The sequence below is a fragment of the Phacochoerus africanus genome, chromosome 1 (assembly GCF_016906955.1).
Source record: "Phacochoerus africanus isolate WHEZ1 chromosome 1, ROS_Pafr_v1, whole genome shotgun sequence".
Classification (NCBI taxonomy): Eukaryota; Metazoa; Chordata; class Mammalia; order Artiodactyla; family Suidae; genus Phacochoerus; species Phacochoerus africanus.
The window spans coordinates 276,963,117-276,989,415 of NC_062544.1; the positions used below are offsets into that span (position 1 = coordinate 276,963,117).

Genomic DNA, 26,299 nt, shown 5'->3' on the forward strand with positions numbered 1-26,299 from the left:
GGTGGGGCGGGGCGGGGCGACTGTGGAGGGGCGGGGCGCGGGCGGTGTGAGGGGCCAGGGCCGCATGGGTCCGAGGCCCTGGGGTGGCCTGTGCACCCAAGTTTCCCTTGCGCCGCGCTTCCTGATGTGGCCGAAGACGTGATTGGAAGGGCCGGCGGCCGCCCGCGGACGATGCTCGGGTTTCTGGGTGCGACGACCCTGATGCTGGTCGCTGGGGCTCCGTGGGTGTTGCCCGCAGGTGAGAATTAGGGGTCCCGGAGCAGGTGGGGGGCAGGGCGCGAGGCTGGATGGCGGCGGCATGGGAGACCTCGGCCAGGGGAAGTGGGTGGGAGAGACAGACATCCCCTCTGGGAGGCCTCTAGTTTCAGGGCTCACGTTTCCACAAAGAAGTGACGTCAGAGATCTTTCCACACCGCTCCTTTGGGGGCGTCCTCCTCGCCATCACTTCTGCCCTGTGCCTGCTCCTTGGATTCCCACCCCTGCGGGGATGGGTGTGCCTGATCCTTGGGGTGAAGTCTCTTTCTTTCCGAAAAATCCGGTAGCTCGACTGGACCGTTAAATAATAATAAAGGCCTTTAGCCATGAGCTATGCTGCCGATCTTGAAACGCGTTTCCTCCACTTAGTAAATAGTTACTTGGTCATACGTGGGAGGATTTCTCTGCCCTCAGGATTCGTACAGTCTAATAAAAAAATAATAATAAAAGAAAAAGTACACAGCCAAAATGCAAAGGCTGGGAGTCACCAGGCTCGTTTGCTGTCTTTCTTGGCTTAGCTGGGTTGGGTGGAGGAATGCAGCTGTGATAAGGTTGACTTTGTAGGAGGAGGAGGACCCACACACAAACAAGGGCCTAGCAAAGGAGAGCAGGAGTCCAGGGGTTGGTGAGGCCACCTAGAGGGCTTGAAAATACTTAACTGCTTAGAAAACCAGACCCTGATTTTCTGGGGTACATGGTATCCGATCTTGTCCTAAAAAATAAAACGGGCAGTTATTTTACCATCACAATGAGTTTCTTCCAGAATAAGCAGAGAATGGCAATTTGGGACAAGCAAGCTATAGCAAAAATCATACGCAATTCCAACAACCAAAAAAAGAAGAATGTTACTTTACAGAGAAAAAGGAGGAAGTCCAGTGGGGTTGTTTTGAGCAAAGTCCATTGGATGAAAGCAAGGGTTGAGGAGAGTTTGGCTTTTCCCATTGGCGGGGCTTGTTAGGGAGAGGACAGTTCCTCCTGCTGAGGGAGGTAATTGACATTGATTGAGATTATGGCTGGCTCCTGTAGTTGATGGTGAGGGCAAGTGCCTGAAGACTCCCAGGTTCTGGCCTTCTGACTTCATTTTAAATGAGGTTACCTGGAGTTCCCTTGTGGCTCAGCAGTTATGAACGCAGCTAGTATCCAAGAGGATGCGGGTGTGATCCCTAGCCTTGTCCAGTGGGTTAAGGATCCGGCATTGCCATGAGCTGTGGTGTGGGTTGCAGATGTGGCTCGGATCTGGCATTGCTGTGGCTCTGGTATAGGCCAGCAGCTGCAGCACCAGTTCGACCCCTAGCCTGGGAACTTTCATATGCCTCAGGTGTGGCCCTCAAATAACAGTAAATAAATAAATAAATAAATAAGGTTTCCTTTATTCTCTTTCATAAACTCTTCCACAAATACAGCATATAGTATAGTATATGGGTACTAGGGTCTTGGTATAACCCCTGGTAATTTCTTCAGAGTCTTTTGTTCATGTAGATTTTGCATGGAACTCATGTTTGCCTTTGTATTAAAAAGAATTTCCCAGAGTTCCTGTCATGGCTCAGCGGAAACGAGTCAGACTAGCACCCAGGAGGAGGACACAGGTTCGATCCCTGACCTTGCTCAGGGGCTTGGAGATCTGGCATTGCCATGAGCTGTGACATAGGCTGGCAGCTACAGCTCCAATTCGCCCCTTGGCCTGGGAACCTCCATATGCGAGAGTGCGGCCCTAAAAAGACATGACCAAAAAAAACCAAAAAGGATTTCCCCAGAATTTTCCTGTAAAATTTATATTCCAGGAGGACATTCACTAAGATCATAGTTTTAATCCAGATTAGAGGAGAGCAACTGCCATTCATGGCCCTCAACTATGTGCCAGCTGCTATTCTCAGTGCTTTAAAGATATGACCTCGTTCAGCTTTCGGAACAAAGCTAGTCACTATTATCCTCGTTTTACAGATGCGCAGACTGAAGCCATACAGCTAGCCCGTGTTTTAGGAGGAAATCCAACCCTGAGACTCTGGCCTCAAAGCCCTGGAGCCTAAGGCTAGACTTTTTTCTAAAGGTCATATGATTTGATTATCCACCTATATGTTAAAGGCTCAGTTATCTTTGAATTAACTAATCGACTTTTTTTTTTTTTTGGTCTTTTTGTCATTTCTTCGGCCGCTCCCGTGGCATATGGAGGTTCCCAGGCTAGGGGTCCAATCGGAGCTGTAGCCTCCAGCCTACGCCACAGCCACAGCAACATGGGATCCGAGCCATGTCTGCAACCTACACCACAGCTCACGGCAACACGGGATCCTTAACCCACTGAGCAAGGCCTGGGATCGAACCCGAAACCTCATGGTTCCTAGTCAGATTTGTTAACCCCTGAGCCACAACGGGAACTCCTAATCGACTTTTTTCTCAAAGGAAAAGCAATGTTCAAAACTAAATGAAATGTTGGAGTTCCCGTCGTGGCGCAGTGGTTAACGAATCCGACTAGGAACCATGAGGTTTCGGGTTCGGTCCCTGCCCTTGCTCAGTGGGTTAATGATCCGGCGTTGCCGTGAGCTGTGGTGTAGGTTGCGGCTCGGATCCCGCGGTTTCGAGTTGCTGTGGCTGTAGCGTGGGCCGGTGGCTACAGCTCTGATTATAGCAAAAAGACAAAAAAAAAACTAAATGAAATGTTAACCCTACCTTGAGATCATAATGTTACTTTGTTTTTCAAAGCCATCAAAATATTCATACTTTTAAACTTAGTACATTCAGTTCTGGGACCCTCATCTAAGAAAACTATCCAGAAGATGGGAGGAAACTTATATTCGTATGAATATATGTGTTGGGATTTATGTCAGGCTTAAAAACGTAGTAAACCATTTTTGGTCATCAATATGCCTGTGAAAGGTTAGAAGCAACCAATTGTCTGCATAGAAGTATTGGATGAAGTTTCCATTCATATAGTTTACATGCTCAAAGAGGGACATAAACTGTCATCACATTCCCGTTGTGGAGCAGCAGACAAATCTGACTAGGATCCATGAGGATGCAGGTTCGATCCCTGGCCTCGTTCAGTGGGTCAGGGATCCAGCATTGCCATGAGCTGTGGTATAGGTCGCAGCTGCAGCTTGGATTCCGAGTTGTTGTAGCTGTCGTGTAGGCTGGCAGATGTAGCTCTGATTCGACCCCTAGCCTGGAAATTTCCATATGCCTCGAGTACGGCCCTAAAAAGCAAAAGCAAACACAAACAAACACACAGGAACTATTCACTATTCTCAAAGAGATATTGCTAATACAAGTGGATCAAAATCTGTGACATCTAAAATCCTCTTTACTGTTTCCAAAATCCCACCCATTGATGAGTCAATTATTTGTCAGTCTCCCAAAGGCTAAGATGCCTCTAACTCCTGGGTCTCCTTCCCTTCGTAGCAGGTGTTTGGCCCTGAGGAAGTACCTAGCTCTACCCCAGGCATCGAATCTTCTCGTCTTATCTCAAGGCCCAGAATTGCTAGAATTAGATTCTGGGCTGGAGACTACAAATATCACCAGACCTTTTGTTAACCCCATACACTCCGTCACTGTCCTTTGGCTGCATAGAATCTCTAAAGTTCCAACAACCAGGATGGGAATTAAGGTTAGAGTGGAAAAGGGGAAGTAACTCTCTTTAGCAATCAGGTCTCAGAGACTATGAGTGTAAAATAGAAAATTGAGGATGGGGAGATTCTGTGAGTACTTCCCCATATTAAAACAAACAAACAAACAAAAAATCAGCAAATATTTTCCCAGATGTCTCTCCTTTTGACTCTTGAACCATACTATCTCTAACTGCAAAGCCAAGGTGGCAATCTCAGTTTTAAAAAGTTTCTATCTCTATGGTAGAAAGTCTACGAAGAGGTAACATGCTTGCCCTGTAACAGAAGTAAAGGCTAAAAATAATGTAGGGAAAAAAATTTTAAAGCTGGGCTTTTAAAAACTGTGATTTATTGGAGTTCCCATCGTGGCTTAGCAGTAACAAACCCGACTAGTATCCATGAGGTTGCGGTTTGATCCCTGGCCTCGCTCTGTGGTTTCAGGATCTGGCTTTGCCATGAGCAGCGGTGTAAGTCAGAGATGCAGCTTGGATCTGGCGTTGCTGTGGCTGTGGTGTAGACCGGCAGCCGTAGCTCTGACTTGACCCCCTAGCCTGGGTACTTGCATATGCCATGGGTGTGGCCCTAAAAGGAAAAAAAAAAAATGTAGTTTTTCATAGTGAAAGATCAGTCCTTTGTGATAGTGAAGTTCCTTGCTGAGGACTCTGAAAAAGAGATTAAGTATGAAGTTCCTTGCCTTAAGGAACTTGCCATCTGGCTGGAGATTTGCATTTCACACAAAGAAGCAATTTTTTTATTGATGGTCAATGAGGTCGTGCTGTATCAGCACAGGGACCTCTACCCCACATTCTGTGATAACCTATATGGGAAAAGAATCTGAAAAAACGATGGACATGTGTATGTGTATAACTGACTCACTTTATTGGACAGCAGAAATAAACCCAATATTGTAAATCGACTGTACTTCAATAAAATTTTTTTTTTAAAAAAGCAACTTTTTAAAAGACATCTTCTTTCAGCAAGTTTGGAGAGCCTGCTAGATGTCAGGTACTTTGCTGAGCGCATCTTCTGTAGTGTGAAAGCGAGTGGTCAGATTCATGACGCAGCCTGAAAGCAAGATCAGTGGGGGAGTTCCCACTGTGGCTCAGCAGAAACGAACCCTGCTAGTGTCCATGTGGATGTGGGGTCAGTCCTTGCCTTGCTCAGTGGGTTAAGGATCCGGCGTTGCTGAGAGCTGTGGTGTAGGTCGAAGATGCAGCTAGGATCTGGCATTGCTGTGGCTGTGACGTAAGCAGCAGCTATAGCTCTGACTCAACCCCTAGCCTGGGAGCTTCTATGTGCCGCACCTGTGGCCCTCAAAAAAAATTTTTTTTTAATTTAAAAATCAACAAGAGCTGCAGAATTTGAGGAAGGTTTTCTATTAGGGGGCAAACTTGAGCTGAGTCTTAGAGGATTTGGGTGGTCAGAGAGGAGGAGAAACATGGGTTGGAGGAGCCAGAAAGAAAAATCAGAGAAGGCATCCAGCTGGTGGAAGATTTGTCCTCCAGTGTGAGAAATAAAGAGATAAGTTAGGGATTCATAAATACAACCTACTGTACATAAAATAGATAAGCAACAAGGATCTACTGTGTAACACAGGGAACTGTATCGAATTTCTTATAATAACCTATAAGGGAAAATAATCTGCAGAAAATATATATCACTGAATCCAAGAAATAAAGTGGGTCTCTAGTTAGGAGTCCTTAACAATAAACAGAAGGGTTCAGACTTGATCCGTTCAGCAGTCAAGGCCTTTTCAGTTTCCTGTAGGGCTTGGCCGAGGTAATAAACTTTCACATCTCTTGCTGTCGTTCTGTGAATGTTTGGTTCCTGTGAATAGCGCTCAACTCTGATCAACTCTGAAACCGCATCTGTTCAGTTCTCTATCAGGGTATATCCCTCTCTGAACATAGAACGTGAAACCAAACTGAGGCTCTCAAACCGTTGAAGCTTTATCCTTCATGTCAGTATCACGTCTAAGACCAAAGAAAGGTGGTTTCTCTACAGAGACTTTTTCACAGTGAAAAGCCAATGCTTCCCTTTTTATGAGTTTTTTTTCTGCCTCTATTGAGGTATAATTGACCTGGAATGTTTGCTTTTTATAGATATTTTAAAACTCACCCTTTTTCCACCTCTCTCAAATGCAGAGATGGAAGTAATCAGCAACCTTCCACCTGCTGAGAGCAAGCACTCATTTTCTTTAGATTTTTTTTATATACTTAATGTGGTTATATTTAAATGAATTCACTCTTTAATCAGTAATGTGAGGAAGAGAATAACATTTTTAAAATATTGTGTATGTCAGAGTTCCCGTCGTGGCTCAGTGGTTTACGAATCTGACTAGGAACCATGAGGTTGAACGTTCGATCCCTGGCCTCACTCAGTGGGTTAAGGATCCGGCGTTGCCGTGAGCTGTGGTGTGGGTCACAGACGTGGCTCAGATCTGGCGTTGCTGTGGCTCTGGCGTAGGCCGGTGGCTACCGCTCCGATTAGACCCCTAGCCTGGGAACCTCCATATGCCGTGGGAGCGGCTCAAGAAAAGGCAAAAAGACAAAAAAAAATTGTGTATATATGTGTGTGTGTGTGTGTGTGTGTGTGTCACTGTTTTCTTTCTTCTTGCCTTTACAGGGGGTGCAGATCTCAGATCTCCTGAAAATGTCATGGTCTCTATCATTGATGACAACTTCATCCTGAAATGGAAGAGCAGCAGTGAATCCGTCAGCAATGTGACTTTTTCAGCAGATTATCAAATGTATGTTACTCTGCTTACTGATTTGCTAAACCATTTGTAGACTTTTAACACCATGATGATTTTTTTTTCAGATTTGGGAGACATCTGGTTTTTCCTTTTTTGGTTTTTTTTTTTTTTTAAGAAGATGTGTGGCTACTTTGCATGATGTGATAACTTCGTTTCTACAAACAGAGGTGTAGCCAGCTTCAGCTTTGGGTCCTGAAGCAAGAGAGTTGAGAGATGCGGAGAGCAGAGGGCTTTTCCGGTCCACAGCCACACCGGCTCTGTCCTGAGTGGTCCAGGTGCTTTAAATATAAGTTAGGGTCTGACCTAGAGCATTAACTTGAGGATATGGGAGATCGAGAGCCCCTGAAGCTCTATCCACAGTCTCGGACCAGGCCCCCAGGGCTCCTGTACTCAGGCTTTCCTGTTATCTCCATCAGGCACAGCGTTTTAACGTTAGATACACGTTATGAACAGCAGTATGTTGGACCCTCCATTCCTACAGACTCCAGGTTTTTGGAGTTTCCACCTCCTCCCTAGGGCTGACTTTCTACTTAAAGATTGCCAGGAGGATAAGCAGACGGGGAGTTTCAGAAGAAAGGATTGCAGAAGGAAAGAGAGCTCAGGGAGTGGAGCGCTTTGCTTCTGGCCTCAGGGTCCTGTCTGCTACCCATGATCCCGGTCCCAGAAAGAACAGGCAGAGAGCATCGGGCAGTGAAGACGTGGAGCAGGACCTGGGAGTTCCCGTTGTGGCGCAGCGGAAACGAATCCAGCTAGGAACCATGAGGTTTTGAAGTTCGATCCCTGACCTCACTCAGTGGGTTAAGGATCCACAGTGTGGCCCTAAAAAGCAAAAAAAAAAAAGAAAAGGAAAGAAAAAGAAATGGGAGTTCCCATCATGGCTCAGTGGTTAAGAATTGGACTAGGAACCTTGAGGTTTCGGGTTCGATCCCTGACCTCTGTCAGTGGGTTAAAGATCCAGCGTTGCCATGAGTGGTGGTGTGGGTCACAGACGAGGCTCAGATCCCGAGTGGCTGTGGCTCTGGTGTAGGCCAGCTGCTACAACTCTGATTAGACCCCTAGCCTGGGAACCTCCACATGCCTCTGGTGCGGTCCTAGAAAAGGCAAAAAAAAAAATTTTTAGTCCAGAGTTCCTGTCGTGGCTCAGTGGTTAATGAACCTGACTAGTATCCATGAGGATGCAGGTTCCATCCCTAGCCTTGATCAGTGGGTTAAGGATCCGGCATTGCTGTGAGCTATGGTGTAGGTCACAGAGGTAGCTTGGATCCCAAGTTGCTGTGGCTGTGGTGTAGGCCAGCACCTGCAGCTCCCATTAGACTCCTGGTCTGGGAACCTCCATATGGCTCAGGTGTGGCCCTAAAAAAAAAATCTTTTTAAGTCAAGAAAAAGTTAACTATATATCAGAATTATTCCATCGTATAGATAATAACTTGATATGTGTGCATTGAAAGAGTGGGATGGTACATACAAAAATGCTGTCAGGACATTAACTCAAGTAGAGGAAATAGCTACTTCCACTAGTTGTATAAAGTTAATGTAAATAGGAGACAGGTTTGTCACTCTTTCATATTTATAATGTTCACTCATTCATTTGCTCTTTTATTTTGAAGAACAGGGATGGATAATTGGATAAAGTTGCCTGGATGTCAATATGTTACTAGCACTGAATGCAACTTTTCTTCCATCAAGCTTAAAAGCGTGTATGAAAAAATTAAATTGCGTATAAGAGCAGAAACAGGAAACAGCACTTCTCCGTGGTATGAAGTTGAGCCGTTTATACCATTTCAAGAAGGTAAGAAAAAGTTGCCAGCTGAATTATGCTAAATTCTTTATTAAATATTACCAGAAGAGTTCACTTCCCAAGTTCATTCGTTTGCATGATATAAAAATCTCCCATCTTGGAGTTCCCATCGTGGCGCAGCAGAAACGAATCCGACTAGGAACCATGAGGTTGCGGGTTCAATCCCTGACCTTGCTCAGTGGATTAAGGATCTAGCGTTGCTGTGAGCTGTGATGTAAGTCACAGACTCGGCTTGGATCCCTTATTGCTGTGGCTGTGGTGTAGGCTGGCGGCTGTAGCTCTGATTTGACCCCTGGCCTGGGAACCTCCACATGCCACTAATGCGACCCTAAAAAGCAAAGAAATAAAAAAAATTAAAAAAAAAAAACTCCCATCTTAAAAAAAATAAGATTTCCTTAAACCAGTATCTCTTTCTGCTATGGTCTCGTTTTCCTGCTTTTCCTATAGAGGTTGTTCTCAAAATGTGGTCCCCAAGTCTCCTTCAGGAAGTCTATAAAGTCAGAACTATTCCCCTAACAATTCTAAGGCTTTCTTGCCTTTTTCATTTTCCTTTTCTCCTGAGCATGCATTGGCGTGTTCCAGAGGCTGTTTGATGTGATACGGTGACTGACTGAATGCAAAAGTCAGTGTGCGCCACATCTGTCCTCTCTGTTAAGCCGGACATTAAGGAGATTTGAACAAAAGGTCAATAGCACCAGTCTCGCCACTAAGTTTTTTGGCTTGTTTGTTTGGGGAAATATAGTCATTTTTTTAATCACAAATATTTTTTATTATGTAACAGGTGTCTCATGACTTTTTTTTTTTCTTTTTACAGCCACACCCAAGGCATATGGGAGTTCCTGGGCTAGGGCTCGAATCTGAGCTGCAGCTGCCCAAGGCCAGGAGTTGAACCTGCATCCTCACGGACACTGTCAGATTCTTAACCCACTGAGCCACCATGGGAACTCCTCATCATTATTTTTTTTTTAATGAGTTAATGAATATTTTAAATTTTTATCAGTTTTTAAGTGAAGTCAGTCAGAAAGAGAAAGACAGATCCCATATGATATCACTTATATCCGGAATCTAATATATGGCACAAATGAACCTTTCCACAAAAAAGAAAATCACAGACTTGGAGAACAGACTTGTGGTTGCCAAGGGGGAGGGGGAGGGAGTGGGATGGACTGGGAATCTGGGGGTTAATAGATGCAAACTATTGCCTTTGGAATGGATAAGCAATGAGACCCTGCCGTCTAGCACAGGGAACTATATCTAGTCACTCCTGATGGAGCATGATATTGTGAGAAAAAGGAATGTTTATGTGTGTGACTGGGTCACCTCGCTGTACAGTGGAAAATTGACAGAACACTGTAAACCAGCTATAATGGGAAAAAATGAAAATCATTACATAAAAAAATAAAAATAAATTAAAAAATAAATTTTTATCCGTCTTAGTTCCTGTCGTGGCACAGTGGAAACAAATCCTCCTAGGAACCATGAGGTCAAGGGTTTGATCCCTGGCCTCACTCAGTGGGTCAAGGATCCGTGAGCGTTGCCGTGAGCTGTGGTGTAGGTCGCAGACAAGGCTCGGATTCTGCATTGCTGTGGCTCCGGCGTAGGCCGGCAGCTGTAGCTCCCATTAGACCCCTTGCCTGGGAACCTCCACGTGCCCAGGGTGCGGCCCCAAAAAGCAAAAAAAAGAAAAAAGAAAAAAAAATTTGTATCACTCTTAATGTTCAATATGCTAAATATTCAAAGACGTAGCCCATGTAGACAGAAGCTCTTTAGGACCTGTGTCAGAACTCAGAGAAGAATGATCTGTACCCCTTCTCTGGACTTCCCCCCCCCCCGCCGCCCCCACTTCTCCCCCCTCCATTCCAGCTTCATTCCCCATCACTACCCTAAAACCCCTCTTGCCAAGGTCACCTTGACCTCCACAGTGCCTGGGAGAGTCCCAGTCCGCTTCTGGCTCAGTTCCTCTGGGACATCAGCGTGGTTGTCGCTCCCTCCTTCTTGGAAACCTTCCGGCTCTGATCTCCAGGGCCCTGCTCTTTCCTGGCTCTCCTCCTGCTCCTTCTCGGGTTTCTTCTCACCGCCCCAGACCTTTAAGTGTTGGGCAGCCGCAGGGCTCGGTCGTTGAACCCCTTCCGGCTCCATGCCCTCCGCTGGGCGTTGTGCGGCGTTCAATGCCATCTGTGCTCTTGGCTCCCGAAGCGATCTCAGCAGCTCCACTCCTTCCCTTCACCTTAGACTCCTATCACCAGCCCTGTATCAGCTTCTCCACGTAGCGATTTGAAAGTCATCTCACAATTAAAATGGCCATGGAGTCGTGGCTCAGTGGTTCACGAACCCAACTGGTATCCATGGAAACAGGGGTTCGATTCCTGGCCTCGATCAGTGTGTTAAGGATCTGGCGTTGCCGTGAACTGTGGTGTAGGTTGCAGACACGGCTCAGATCTGGTGTTGCTGTGGCTGTAGCATAGGCCTGTGGCTACAGCTCCCACTGGCCCCCTAGCCTGGGAACCTCCATATGCGGCGGGTGTGGCCCTAAAAAGACTACATAAATAAATAAAATGGCCAAACAGAGCTCTATTTGTTCGTGCCAAGAGCCCTGGCATCTCCTTTGATATCTCATCCTGCATCCAGTCCATCAGCAAATCCTCAGAGTTCCCTGGTGGCCTAGCAGCTAAAGGATCTGGCTCGGGTCACCGCAGTGGTGCAGGTTCAACCCTGGGCCTGGGAATTCCTGCATGCCACAGGCAAGGCCAGAAACAAAAACAAATTCTGAAAGATAACTTTCAAAATAGATCCTGAGTCAGATCCCCTCTCACATCCCCCCCTGCGACCAGCCTTCGCCAGGCTCCTCTCACTGTCACTCAGCCTCCTGCCGCAGCTTCCCTATTCCTCCCATGGTACAGGGTGAGCGCCCCAAAGGGAGAGTCACATCTCTGCAGCCCTCCAGTGACTCAGCGCCCAGAGGTCTTCCTGTTACCTGGCTCCCAGCAACCTCGCTGATCTCATTTTCAAGCACTCAGCCATTTAAGCATCCCCTGTCGTCTCTTGAAAGATCAACTGCCTTACCTTGTTCAGGTCCAGCTCAGACCCTACAGGGAGCCTCTTCTCACCATCTTCTCCAAAAGTTTTTGCTGCCGTTCTCTGCCCCTTTATGTTCTTTTTTTTTTTTTTTCTTAGCGCATATGTGACATTGTGACATTATATGCATGTGTTTATTTGCAGGGTTTTTTTTGCCGCATCCCCCACTGAAACATGAGTTCCATGAGAGATTTTCATATGCCAGCCACATATTGCATGCCTAGAATTGTTTGCTCTGTGAAGGTTTGGGCTTGTATCTGTGAAGTTATGTACTGAATGCTTTAATTTTTTACAGCACGAATTGGCCCTCCAGATGTACATTTAGAAGCCGAAGATAAAGCAATAATAATAAACCTCTCTCCTCCTGGCACAAAAAACAGTGTCATGTGGGCTATGGATAGTTCAAGTTTCGTGTATAGCTTAGTTATCTGGAAAAACTCTTCAAGTCTAGAAGTAAGTATTATTTTGACCTTTGTTTGCTGTGAGAGAAGAATTACATGAATTAATTCTAAAATTTGACTTTCCACCTTTTGAAAAAACAGACTTGTTTTTTTTTTCCCTTCGTTGTAGGAAAGGACTAAAACTGTTTATGCCAGAGATAAAATTCACCAACTCTCACCAGAGACAACTTACTGTTTAAAAGTTAAAGCCGGACTACGTTCGCCAAGAAAAGTTGGTGTCTACAGTCCAGTGTATTGTATAAATACCACAGGTAAGAAGGCAGTTTTGCTTTAGATTCAATAAGGTAGATACATAGTTTGGAAACCTATTGATTTGGGCATTTTTTTTTCCCCACGGGTGCTGAAGTTTGTGTGATGGTTTAATAGTAAAACAAAAGCCTTGCTGCAGCACTTATATAAGCAAAAAGTGTTATTTAGGATTTTTGTTTCAAGTGAATAGTCATGAAAATTCTGCGTAAAAGTTCAAATATTTCCTAGTGAGAAAAACTGTTTTTATTTGCTCAGCATCCAAGAAAAGGGGAGGTCGTTGCTAGAACAGTCAGTCCTCCAAAAAGTGTGCGTTTATAGATGAGATGTTGAAATGTGAAAGCATCTGACACATTTGGTCGGTGACATCGTGCCAACAAGTCAGGTGAAGGTTAAGAGCTTGGATCTATTTTTTAATTATAAATTTCAATATGCTTTGTGTTTTTTGGGTTTTTTTGTTTTTGTTTTCTGTTTTTTTGTTTTTGTCTTTTTGCCTTTTCTGCGGCTGCACCCACAGCATATGGAGGTTCCCAGCCTAAGGGTCTAATCGGAGCTGTAGCCACAGGCCTACACCACAGCCGCAGCAACACGGGATCCAAGCCGCATCTGCAACCTACACCACAGCTCACGGCAACGCCAACACCGGATCCTTAACCCACTGAGCGAGGCCAGGGATCAAACCCGTAACCTCATGGTTCCTAGTCGGATTCATTAACCACTGAGCCATGACGGGAACTCCTGTTTATAAAATCAAACAAGACAGAATGATTTAAAGATTTCCCCTCCTGCCTCCTTCCTCCCATTTACCAGAGATAAACATTGCCAACAAGTATGAACACCCTTTCTAACTAACTTCAGGGCTTAGATAAGCATATGCACAGACTTACAGATTGGGAGCAGTTGTTTTTTAAATTCAATATAGGATCCGGAGTTCCCATTGTGGCTCAGCAGTAACAAACCCAACTAGTATCCATGAGGACATGGGTTCCATACCTGGCCCCTCTCAGTGGGTTAAGGATCTGGCATTGCTATGCTGTGGTGTAGGCTGGCAGCTGTAGCTCTGATTGGACCCCTAGCTTGGGAACCTTCATATGCCTCAGGTTTGGCCCTTAGAATAGAATAGGATAGGATAGGATAGGATAGGATAGGATAGGATGGGATGGGATGGGATGGAATGGAATGGAATGGAATGGAATGGAATGGAATGGAATGGAATGGAATGGAATGGAATGGACTAGACTAGACTAGACTAGACTGGATCATCCTGCTGAATATATTTTAAACTTGCTTATTTACCCTATATGTTGAGGCTCTCTTTTTAATGTCAGCACACATAGACTGGCCACATCCTTTTAAATGGCTGCATGGTGTTACTTTGTGCAAATATGCACCGTAACTTATTCACCTATTACCACAAAAGGGTAAGATGCAAGCCTTTTATCTTTCTGCCCGTGCTGTCAAGGATGCTTACCGTATATTATCTCCCTAAAGTACATATGTGTGCTTTTTTGTGTATTCTTTTTCTTCTAGTGAAACATCACCTGCCTTCACCAGAAAATCTAGAAATTAATGCTGAAAACCGGGTCTATGTTCTTAAATGGAATTACACCTATGAAAATGTGACTTTTCAAGCTCAGTGGCTCCAGTAAGTTCTGGTCCATACATGTCCTGTTGTGGTTTATTTTGCTCAGTTTTTTATGCTTGTCCCTCTGCTTCCACCACCGGCAGCTCCTTGCACTCGTGCAGCTTAATGGAAATGGGGTGTTTTAATTCTGGTCCCAGCTCTGCCGGTCGCTGCCTGGGGGACATAGAGCTAATCACTTCACTTCTTTGGGCCTCGGTTTCTTCCTTTGTTGTGAAATGGGTGTAGTGAGTGTTCTTACTGGCTTTTGTTTGGGGAGGGGGGTTGATTCTAACTGCATGTGTCACTTCCTCAGTCTGGAAAACTTGACACGTTTTTTCCTTCAGAACTCACTTCCTTCCACTTGTCCTTGAAATGAGCTCCGCCCAGTCATTCTGCCTGGGTCAGTTCAGGTTAGCCTTCCCATTGTCTTGACTGCCTCCGCGGCTTTGGCAGATTTTTTTAGTGATGACTTACTTTCACAGAAGCTTAAGAACGTTGGAGAGATGCGTGTTGGAGTCGAGAGCCGTCAAACAGGAGTGAGGTCTTAGCACCGCGCCAGCGGACGGGACTGCATGTAGTTCCGATTGATTGGAAGGCTGTAGGGGATAAACAGGAGGAGGAGATGAGGACGATCAAGGAGAAGGGGAAGTGGATTATGGGGAGAAAGGGACGGGAAAGAAAGGGGTTCGAAGGGCAGAGGAATAGAGGGACCAAAGGCAGGTACAGGTAAGGCCGGAAGGGAAGAGCGAGAGGAAGGAGACTCAGAAGAAACAGGAAAAACGAGGGAGACAGGATACTGGTTTTGCTGTGGTTGATTTCCCTCCACTCTCTGCTGTTAGTTTTGAAGCAGTAACAGTGTATAATAGATGCACACCTGCCCTTGCAAATGTGTGTGTGTGTGTGTGTGTGTGTGTGTGTGTTCAGACTGATCAGGAAACAGTGCAGCAGGCTTATGTATTCCTCACTTTCAGAAGTACGTTGAGGAGTTCCCGTCATGGCTCAGTGGTTAACGAATCCGACTAGGAACCATGAAGTTGCGGGTTCGATCCCTGGCCTCAACCACTGGGCTAAGGATCTGGCATTGCCATGAGGTGTGGTATAGGTCAAAGACACGGCTCGGATCTGGCATTGCTGTGGCTCTGGTGTAGGCCAGCAGCTATGGCTCTGATTCGACCCCTAGCCTGGGAACCTCCATATGCCGCGGGAGCAGCCCTGTAAGGACAAAAAACAAAAGACAAAAAAATAATAAATAAATAAAAGCATGTTGAATAATAGGGCTACACACTCTGATGGCTGGTTTCCAAGTTTCCTCTGGGTTCTTAGCATGCTGTCCAAAGCACTGAAGGACACAGCAGAATAAAATACATGGTTAGAGAAATCCTAAGTGATTAGCTAATTTTTCACAGTAAAATAGGATTTAGGACTGGGGCGTGATACACAAATTTTAAGGGTCAAAACTGCAAAGATGGATGGGGCTGGAAAGACCGCAGAAACCATTTGGAAGGAGATGCAATGTGAATGAGACCATGATTATTGAATCATATTTTTAAATGACAGGAGGGGGCATCCTAGGCAGGGGCTGCACACATGGGAAAGCTCGGGATAGGAGGAGACAGGGAGGTATTCAGTTTCCATTACTCTGTAACAAACCACCACAAATTTGACAGCTTTAAAAACACCACTCATTGGAGTTCCCGTTGTGGCGCAGTGGCAACGAATCCGACTAGGAACCACGAGGTTGTGGGTTTGATTCCTGGCTTTAAGGATTCGACATTGCTGTGGCTGTGTGTAGGCTGGCAGCTATAGCTCCAATTTGACCCCTAGCCTGGGAGCCTCTATGTGCCACAGGTGCGGCCCTTTAAAAAAAAAAAAAAAAGGATCATTTATTAACTCTCGGTGACTTGGGGTCTGGAGTCCAGACATGGCTGAGCTGGGTCCTCACTCAGGGCTGCAGTCAGGGTGTCAGCGGGGCTGCTGCCTCAAGCGAGGGGGTCTGCTGCTGTCTCCCAAGCTCGTGGTGGTTGGCAGAATCCACTTCTCACAGCTGTAGAGCTCGTGGTGGCCTCTTCTTGGAGGCCCTCGGGAGAGAGAGTCTCTGACCTCTAAATCCTCTCTTAAAGGCTCATCTGATCAGGCCAGGCCCACCCAAGCCAGTCTCTCTCTTTTTTTTTTTTTTTTTTTGGTCTTTTTTAGGGCTGCACCTGCAGCATGTGGAAGTTCCCAGACTAGGGGTCAAATTGGAGCTGTAGCTGCTGGCCTATACCACAGCCACAGCAATGCAGGATCCGAGCCAAGTCTGACCTACACCACAGCTCACAGCAACGCCAGATCCTTAACCCACTGAGCCAGGCCAGGGATCGAACCCACAACCTCATGGTTCCTAGTCGGATTCGTTAACCACTGAGCCATGATGGGAACTGCCAGGCTCTCATTTGATTAACTCAGAGTCAGCTGGTGTGGGAGCCTTATTTCATTTGTAAAATCTCTTCACCTTTGCTGAATAATGTAACCTAACCAGGAGTTGGTGGGGAGGGGTCTGTGTAGGGCTTATGCACCAGGCGGTAGGAATCCTGGGGCCATCGTAGAATTCTTTTTTTTTTTTTTTTTTGATAGGCAAGAAATAGATTTATTAGGATAGGACACTTGTGAGAGATACAAGTGGGCAGACAAGGAGGCTCTGCCCCATCTTGGAATTCCGTACAAATGGGGAGCTCTCCTTCGAGAGTAGCCCAGAACACTTGGGCTCAGGGAGCAATGAGAGAACGTTGAATAAGCAGGACAGCCTAAGATCAGGCTTAGCCTCAGACCTTCCTATAGGCATTTGGGTACCAGTGGGAATTTTGTGTTGAGGGATGGATAACATGAGGCCAGTATCTGATGACAGTGACGGAGGCCACATTAGCTGTGGTCTAGCGGACCAAGGAGGCACTAAAGGCAAAGGGACCAGTTAGGAGGCTGTTGAAGTTCCAGACTCGAACAGAGATGCCTTGAGCAGTTGGTTTCCAAGCAGCTTACCTAACCTCTCCAGGCTCAGCCCTATCCCGTTTAGACCTGCTCGTGTGACTCTGTGTCACACTGGCGTCTGTATCTCTATTACAGCACGCTCCCACGGGCAGGCCGGTACCCCTTTAACAGTCGGCTTCCCAGAAGGCAAAAGCCTCACCTGTAGTGTCTTGTCAGTTTCCACGGTAGAAATACTCCCACCGTGGCCTCTGTGATGCTCCCAGCCCACGTCACCGGACACGGAGCTGGGAAGATGCACAGTAAGCCCCTCATCAAGTGGCCTTCCTGCCAAGTAGACGCAGCAGACGGAACTAGCCTCGAGCGGAGATCATAAAACATGGGAAAATAATTAGGACAAGATGAGTTGGAGTATTTATTACTTTTCCTTTTGATACACTTTCTTTATTTGGAAGTTCATGTAACTTCATGTGTAATAATGGCTGTTTAAGACTCAGCTGACAGCATTCCAGAAAATGTACCATTGTTTTGGTGCATTGGTACCAGCCGGCTCTAACACCAGCTCCGTTAGCACGCCCTGGAGCAAGATCTTTGGTTTTCTTTCGTGGACATGTCTCTTCCACCGTATTGTGAGTTTCCTGAGGGCGAGGACTATTTACCCTTGTGACCTGCTCCTCCCGCAGAGTGTCTGGCATATTATAGGTACTCAGTGAATATTTACTGACTTAGTGTGTTTGGAATAAAATAAAAAAAAAAAAAAAAACCTTTTTTTTTGTCTTCAAAGTGCCTTTTTAAAAAAGATTCCTGAGGACCATTCAGACAAGTGGAAACAAATACCAAACTGTGAAAATGTCAAAACAACCCATTGTGTCTTTCCTCAAAATGTTTTCACAAAAGGAATTTTCTTCATCCGTGTCCAAGCATCTAATGGAAATAGCACATCTCTTTGGTCCGAAGAGAAGAGATTTAATACTGAAATGCAAAGTAAGCTGATAGTTTTCATCTTTCCATGGTAATTCTCCAATTTGCTGTAAATTCTTTTTTTTAAAAAAAAGGTGGTCTAATTTGAACTTTGTGTCTTTACACATTTTTCCTAGCTATCCTGTTTCCTCCCGTCATCAACATGAAACCCATAAATGATGCTTCACTGCGTGTCGGTATCGGTGCTCCGAAAGAATCTGAGGACAAGTCTGTGAACCAGCTTTACCCACTAATTTATGAAGTTATTTTTAGAGAAAACACTTCAGATACTGAGGTATCATAAAGACGGTGTGGTATACGTTTGTAATTCAGAGTTACAACTGTGATTTGGGTAAACACAGCTCAAAGTTAAGATTTTAGGAAATTTTTAAACTTGAAGGCTATGTGAGGAGTTCCCGTTGTGGCTCAGCGGGTTAAGAATCCAACATCGTGTCCATGAGGACACGGGTCTGATCCCTGTCCTTGTTCCGTGGCTTAAGGATGCAGCATTGCCGTGAGCTGTGGTGTAGGTCGCAGACACGGCTCGGAGCTGGCATTGCTGTGGCTGTGTAACCTTCAGCAAAGTGCTTGACCTCTGAGGCTGTTTGAATACTCATTGCATATCAGGTACTATGCTAAGTATTTTATATGAATGGTCCCAATCATTCTTTAAAACAACCCTGCCGGTTTGATCTGTTAAATTACTCTTCGCAAATTCGTAGGATGGAGTGTTCCTTTCTGCTTCACGGATGCCGGGCTGTACACAGTGGACCGTAAAGTGCACCTGTGTGGCTTGTTTCTGTGCTTCTCCCATTTGCCGAGAGGAAAGGAAGCGCCACAAGGTCTCTGGTCCAGGGCAGAGGAGAGACTGTGGAGCAGACCTGAACCTGACCGAGGGCTCCCCAGCCCATTGGGACGCTCACCAGGGAGAAAAATAAATATGTTATGAGCCGTAGGCTGTTTTGTTACACAACATTGCCCAACATTATTTTGTTGTAATGTTTTCTTACACAACGTTATTGTGGCAATAGCTAATACAAACAAGAAGTCATAGTTGTCCTCATTGTACGACCTGGAAATAGGGCCCAGAGGAATTAAATACCTCGCATAAGGCCTCTTAGCTCTAAATGATATTTTGATTTAGGCAGTTTGAGGCCAGAACCCCTGCACTTGATTCTTCTGCCACTAAGCAGAGGGAATACAATGGCAATCAAACCAAATCAGGGGTTCCCATTGTGGCTCAGGAGAAACGAATCCGATGAGGAGTCATGAGGTTGCAGGTTCGACCCCTGGCCTCGCTCAGTGTGTTAAGAATCTGGCGTTGCCATGAGCTGTGATGTAGTTGGCAGATGCAACTTGGATCCTCTGATGCTGTGGCTGTGGCATAGGCCGGTGGCTGCAGCTCTGATCTGACCCCTAGCCTGGGAACTTCCATATGCAGTGGGCGTGGCCTTAAAATGAAGAAGAAGAAAAAACACACACAAATGAGCATGTTACTGATAAACAAGCTGTCTTAGGAAGATGCTGTATTCTTTTTTTTACAGTAGGTTTTTTTTTTTTCTGCCATCTTCATGGTATGGGGGTGTTCCTGGGCTGGGAATCAAACCCTCACCACAGCAGTGACCCAGGCTACTAGAGTGACAAGGCTGGATCCTTGCACCACAAGGGATCACCAGCATTTTTAACTTTTGAGTTTGGTTATCGTGTTGTCCAAAAAATTTCTATGTCTTAAACATATAGCAACTAAGCATTTGGGAGAGGCCAATCTCAGATTGACTATTTAAAGAATTCAGAAAATTGGGAGTACCTCGTCATGGTACAGTGGAAACAAATCCAACTAGGAACCATGAGGTTGCAGGTTCGATCCCTGGCCTCGCTCAGTGGGTTGAGGATCGGCGTGGCTGGGGCTGTGGTGTAGGCCGGCAGCTGCAGCTCCGATGAGACCCTTAGCCTGGGAACCTCCATATGCCTCGGGTGCACCCCTTCAAAAAAAAAAAAGAGAGAGAGAATTCAGAAAATAAATACTCGCTATATGATTTCACCGGGTACTAAACGTTCTCGATGACTTATTTTTTTATAGAGAGACGTTCTAGAGAAGAGAACGGATTTTACTTTCTCTAACTTGAAACCACTGACTGTGTATTGTGTCAAAGCCAGAGCACTCATCGAGAATGACAGGTGGAATAGAAGCAGTGTTTTTAGTGACACTGTGTGCGAGAAAACCAAACCAGGTCAGAGCCTCTTGTCGTATCTTTTCTTTTTTCGTGTAATGAAACAATAAAATTGTGAAATACTTCCTTTTTACCATAAAAATAGAATATCTTCTCTGTGAGCTGTGTGTCAAAAGTGGACCTTTGCGCCAAAGCTGTCGATCGTTTTAGAAAATATTTTCGATACCTTCGTTCAGTGGTTCTTGCACGCTCTATATTTCACGCATATCCACATGATGGTCTTTCATTAAAATAGTTAATGGTGGAGGTCCCATCGTGGCCCAGTGGTTAACGAATCCGACTGGGAACCGTGAGGTTGCAGGTTCGATCCCTGGTCTCACTCAGTGGGTTGAGGATCCGGTGTTGCCATGAGCTGTGGCGTAGGTCGCAGACGCGGCTCGGATCCCGAGTTGCTGTGGCCCTGGTGTAGGCCTACAGCTACAACTCCAATTGGACCCCTAGCCTGGGAACTTCTATATGCCACGGGAGCGGCCCTTGAAAAGGCAAAAAGACACACACAAAAAGTTAATGATAATGATAGTGTTTTTAATTTTCATATAATCCCTAATGTAATCGTCATGTGGAAATCCCTTAATTAGTCCAGTTGTGGGTTTTGGTGTGTGAGAAGGGTTTAGACCTGCTCTGTATTTGACAGTGCCTCGTGTTGACTTGGAGACGCTCAGTCTCAAAGTGTTGGAAGTTGTGCTGGCTGGGTGTGACCGAGGTGCTGGTGGACACTTTGCATGGGCAGAGCTCCCCATCAGTATCAAATCCTTCAGGGAGGGTGTCTTATTTCACTTCCCAGGCCAATCTTTAAATGCCAGTGCTATTGCTCACCACTCTTGTATGTTCAGTGCTCCCAGCAGTGTTTCTAAGGGCAGTGTTTTATAGAATGTCTCTTTCCTTTCGCATGGCTATATTTCATTCACAAAAACTGTCAGCCTTCTTCAGGGATGTGTGTGTCAGAACTTATACTGAGGGAGCTCCCTTCATGGCTCAGTGGTTAACGAACCTAACTTGGATGCATGAGGATGCAGGTTCGATCCCTGGCCTCACTCAGTGGGTTTGAGGATCTGGCATTGCCGTGAGCTGTGGTGTAGGTCACAGACACAGCTCAGATCCTGTATGGCTGTGGCTGTGGCTGTGGTTTAGGCTGGCAGCTACAGCTCCGATTTGACCCCTAGCCTGGAAACTTCCATATGCCACAGATGCAGCCCTAAAAAGCAAAAAAAAAAAAAAAAAAGCACCTATATTGATGCTAAACACCGTTTGTTTGTTTTTAGGAAGCACTTCCCAAGCCTGGCTTATAGCTGGAATTCTCACGGCAATACTTTTGCTCCCTGCTGTTATTTATGGTGTGAAAGTCCTCTCGCGATGTATCAATTATGTGTTCTTCCCATCAAGTAAACCTCCTTCCACTATAGATGAGGTTCGTTACTTTGCTTTCTCAATAGCCAGCTGGGTTTTTCTGAAAATGACTGGGGAATACCTGTGATTTCAACAGAGTGTAAATTGTTTTCTTGATACTCAGAAAATAATGCAGACTGATTCGGAGGTTTTTCTGTCAGCAAGCTGACTTTAGAAACAGCCATCTAGGAGTTCCCGTCATGGCACAGCAGACATGAATCCAACAAGGAACCATGAGGTTGCGGGTTTGATCCCTGGCCTTGCTCAGTGGGCTAAGGATCTGGCATTGCCGTGAGCTGTGGTGTAGGTTGCAGACGCGGCTCGGATCCTGTATTGCTGTGGCTGTGGTGTAGGCGGGCAGCTGCAGCTCTGATTAGACCCCTAGCCTGGGAACCTCCATATGCTGAGGGTGCACCTCTAAAAAGCAAAAAAGAAAAAAAAAGATAAAACAGCCATCTAGAAGAATATAACATGGAATGGTAAGGTGGATCCCTCGTCTCCAATTTTTCTGGCAGTTTGGCGCCTGTGGCATTTGTCTTACCACGGAAGTCTGTGTTCACAAAAAGTTTAAAACAGTATCGTCAGTGCAGAAACTGTATGCTGTGGCTGACATCACAGAAAATGAAACAACAAAACCTGAGTTTCCTTTCACAACACCTCAGTGTTTGCGTGGCACTCTGAGAGGGTGGCATAGTTCGGAAAAGCACTAAGTGATGAGGGCCGGGGCACAGACCCCACCCTGTGAGGTGTGTTCACCTGGGGCGGCTACCACGCTACCTGCGGCAGGTCAGGTGCCCCGGGGCTTTGGAGGTAGAGACAGAAGGTGAATCGTCAATGGCCTGCAGTGTACTTGCACTGACTGGCTCTATGAACTCGAGCAGGTCTCTTAAGAATATTTGAGCAAGTGCCCTTAGGCTGTAACACAGGGTCAGCAGTGCCTTCCCACAGAGCAGCGAGGAGCGAAGGAGAGAGACCAAAAAGGCCTAGAACCAGATGAATGCTCTGTAACTATGAACTGTCTCACTCTTTAATCTCTGAGTTTTTTTAGTATCATTTCTATATATTCTTCTATTCAGTTATTATTGAAAGCCCATGAGGGAGTTCCCATTGTGGTGCAGTGGAAATAAATCTAACTAGGACCCATGAGGATGCGGATTCGATCCCTGGCCTTGCTCAGTGGGTCAGGGATCTGGCGTTGCCATGAGCTGTGGCGTAGGCGCCAGATGCGGCTCAGATCCCGAGTTGCTGTGGCTGGGGTGTAGGTCAGCAGTTGTAGCTCTGATTCAGCCGTAGCCTGGAAACTTCCACATGCCACAGGTGCGGCCCTGAAAAGAAAAAAACAAAAACTTGAAACTGACAGGTTACAACAGCTCATTATTCTTCGTGGGACAGGGAAGCATTCATTTCTATCCTGTGCTGCTTCTGGATATTTACGGACTGGATTAAAAATGTTTCCTGTTTCAAAATAAAACATCCCCAACCCCAGCGAACCTCCAGGAAACCCCTTGCCCTTCCTCACCCAGCATTTCCATCCCCCGCCCCTGAGAGCACCGTGGACCTCCCTGAGGGCCCCTTTACCTGGTTACTAAAAACAATACTGAGATGTACGTGTCCTCGCTAATGATGCTTTTATTCTAAACGTTATAGTTCAGTCAGTATGCTCTTAGCTCACTTTTTAATATGCAAGCCAAAAGATAGGTTTTCTAGATAAAGGACTTAAACTAAAGCTTGGCGTTCCCATTATGGCTCAACAGGTTCAGAACCCGACATAGTGTCCATGAGGACACCAGTTCGATCCCTGGCCTTGCTCAGTGGGTTAAGAATCCAGCATTGCCTCAGGCTGTGGCATAGGTCACAGATGCAGCTCAGATCCAATGTTTTGGTGGCTGTGGCCTGGGCTATTGCTGTGGCTCAGATTCAACCCCTAGCTGCCAGATGGAGTCATGCTAAATACATCAGAATTCAGATTTTTTTTTTTTTAAAGAATCCAAAGTTTATTCAAACTGGAAAATGACGTTTTGTTACTTTCAATAATCTACTTCTGTTCTTTCCCTTTTAAATTAGTATTTCGCTGAACAGCCACTCAAGAATCTGCTTCTCTCCACCTCTGAAGAACAAACCGAAGTGTGTTTCATCATTGAAAATACAAACACTATTACTGCAATAGAAGAGACTGATCAAATTGATGACAGTCACAGCAGATGCAGTTCTCAAACGAATCGGGATTCAGGAGTCTATTCGAATGAAGATGAAAACAGTGGAAGCAAAATAGGAGAAGAAATTCTGCAACAGGCAGCCGTGTGACCAGAACGCTTTAAAATCTCGGGAAGTCTTGTGGAACTTAGCAGCAGGAGCCTGAGCTCCTTGCTTCTCTCAGTAACTCTTAAGAACGTATTTGCTTGTGGCGGAACAAAAAAGCACCTTCAGATCATCGGTCCTCAAAATACAGGCAAGCACTTAACTCTTTAAAAGGAATCTGGAAAAGAGTTTTCTGTATTCTTTCCTGTACGGAAAGTCTCGGCCAACCTGTCATTGGACCGGCCTTGGATGAGAGGCATTAAATCCCGAAGATGCCCTCCATCTTCCTGATGTCACCGCGGGTACCCCTGGCACCTCTGGCTGAAGGCTGTGTTTGTGTTGGCCGGCCGATAGCCTTGCGGCGCTGCTGCTGATGCCGAGTGTGTCATTGGTCCCTTCTCCGTCCCAGCGTCACAGTGCATTATTCCTCCGGAGACACTCAGAACACTCAGTCTTTTTCTTGAACACTGAAGTGAGCCCTTTGGAAATGTCTTTAGAAAGGTCTGAATCCCAGCATCACATGGTTTTCTGAAAAGTAGCTCACTCTGGAAAACAGCCGCAGGTGCCAGAAACATGGTCCTTACGATTTTTTTCAGGGAAACTCTATCCATTTATCCCAATTACATCAGTTTCTCCATCACAGTGGCCTATCCCTTCTACGATGTAGGATGAAAACCCCGTAATCTTTTCACTACCCATACATTAAGACTTCGTGGTTGAGGGAGTTCTCATCGTAGATCCGGGGAAAGGAATCTGACCAGCATCCATGAGGACGCAGGTCTGATCCCTGGCCTCTCTCAGTGGGTTAAGGATCCATTGTTGCCATGAGCTGTGGTCGAAGACACGGCTTGAATCTGGTGTTACTGTGGCTGTGGTGTAGGCCGGCAGCTACAGCACCAATTCGACCCCTAGCCTGGGAACCTCCATATGCCGTGAGTGAGGCCCTAAAAAGACAAAAAGAAAAAAGAAAAAGACTTCATGATTGAGAACATTAGAACAATCACTTCTGATGAGAATGCATAATCACTGAAATGATAGAGAAATGGGAACCTAAGAACCAAAGATCCTGTTACCTTTTAAGACACAGGAGTGTGTGACATCCATCAGAGCAGAAGCAAGAACCTTGGGACCAGAAATGCTACTGGCAGAATGAGTGGAGTAATGCAGTAGGAAGGATGTGAGTTGAGCGAAAAATAATGATGTGAATAATCAGCTTTCGATGGTTAACGTACTGTCGGGGCTGGTTTGTTTTTACGGCTTGTCTGTACTCTTTCTAACACCAGGCCAGCTTCTCGGCTGTCTGAAAGTGCTCAGCATCCCTTCCCCTCAGCCAGCACACACTCAAGAAAATGCACATTATTCACTGCCAAGGTGTAGGGGGGAACGCAACTGGGAAGAAAACCTAATTTTTAAAATTATATAAGGCCTTCCAAAGGCATCTAGAGCTCACTGTAAGTGACTTGATCCTTGGGATTTCCATGGAGAGCCTACGGAGGAAAGAAGTCGGAATTCCAATGAGGGAAAACTCGGGCATTAAAAGGAAAAGAGGCCACTGAGGTCCCCTGGGTCCCTGGATGTGGGAGCCGTGTCTTCAGGGTTTAAGATCCTCTGTGGTTCTCAGTGAACAGGCATCTGAGCAGCAGCGAACAAAAACCTCTCATTTTTGCCTTGTCTTCTAGACCTACAGATGCAGCCCTCTTCCAGTCTGCATCAGGGTCCACATGTAGCTTATATAGGATGTGCTCACCCGCAAGGTGGTAAGTGTCATTTCTGAAAAATAGTTCACTTGGAAATACCATATGCTTGGGAGCAGCCCTCAGTGCCTCAGAACTGCAAAACTGACATTTCTTGTAGAGGCTTGATGTAATCGAAGCATTTACGTAAAACATCTGTATCATTATAGCCGGAAGTAACGGCTGCATTAATATGTGACATAGATGAGTAGCTACGTGATTAGTGACAACATACATACGTACATACTTAGACCTACCTGTGCACACGCATGATGCGGGGCTGTGTCCCAGGTGTACCTCCCTAAAGCACGCATTTGTGGGATTCTAATGAGAAAGGTATAAACGCTGCTCCAGAACTCTGAACTTCAAAGTCTGAGCAGAAATTTGCAACCTATAAACACGTCATTTCCAAAGTATAATGTAAAGTTTGTATCTTTTCCCTTCCCCATGACCTTCAAGGCAGCCTCAGACGGCTCTCAAGAATTCGGGGAGTGCACAGACACTTTTTCTTTTTCCCCTCCTCCCCGCACCCCTGTCATGTTTGTAGGTGTTTGTCTGGTGTCTGCCTGCCACCCCCCCCCCCCGGAGACCAGAAGCTCTGGGAGAGCAGGGGTTCCCTTTTGTTCATTCCTGTCCCCCCAGCACCTTCCTCGGACCAAGGTAGAAAGTGGCCCAGGAAATAAATGTCACATGACTGAAATCTAAACTTTGAACCAAGTTCAAAGTCAGTGTGTTTCTGACACTGCGTGTGAGTCCTGTTGGGATGTCGAGGCGACACAACGGTGTTTCCAGTGTTTTTATGCAGTGAACTTTTGTGTCTGGTTTCATTTGTGGTTTTTGGTCTTAACCCCCATTGCTGTGTTTTAAACAATTTATTACAACAGTTTTCTATAATAAACACGGAGGCCAAGAGGCTTGGA

The 26,299-nt window shown here is 45.8% G+C and overlaps 1 protein-coding gene across 2 annotated transcripts; it reads left to right on the top strand.

Annotated features, from left to right (window-relative positions):
• Positions 1–26,299, top strand: IFNAR1 (interferon alpha and beta receptor subunit 1). 2 transcript variants are annotated; one of them, XM_047795647.1, is made up of 11 exons: positions 1–238; positions 6,477–6,600; positions 8,214–8,395; positions 11,775–11,932; positions 12,050–12,191; positions 13,717–13,831; positions 17,556–17,755; positions 17,869–18,026; positions 19,812–19,962; positions 21,225–21,370; positions 23,413–26,299. In XM_047795647.1, the coding sequence occupies exons 1-11, from the start codon at positions 172–174 to the stop codon at positions 23,650–23,652; spliced, it is 1,683 nt and encodes a 560-aa protein (XP_047651603.1). In that variant the 5' UTR covers positions 1–171; the 3' UTR covers positions 23,653–26,299. The 2 variants fall into 2 exon arrangements, with proteins under 2 accessions (XP_047651603.1, XP_047651614.1); XM_047795658.1 differs by lacking the exon at positions 1–238 and having other exon boundaries at positions 6,483–6,600; positions 8,219–8,395.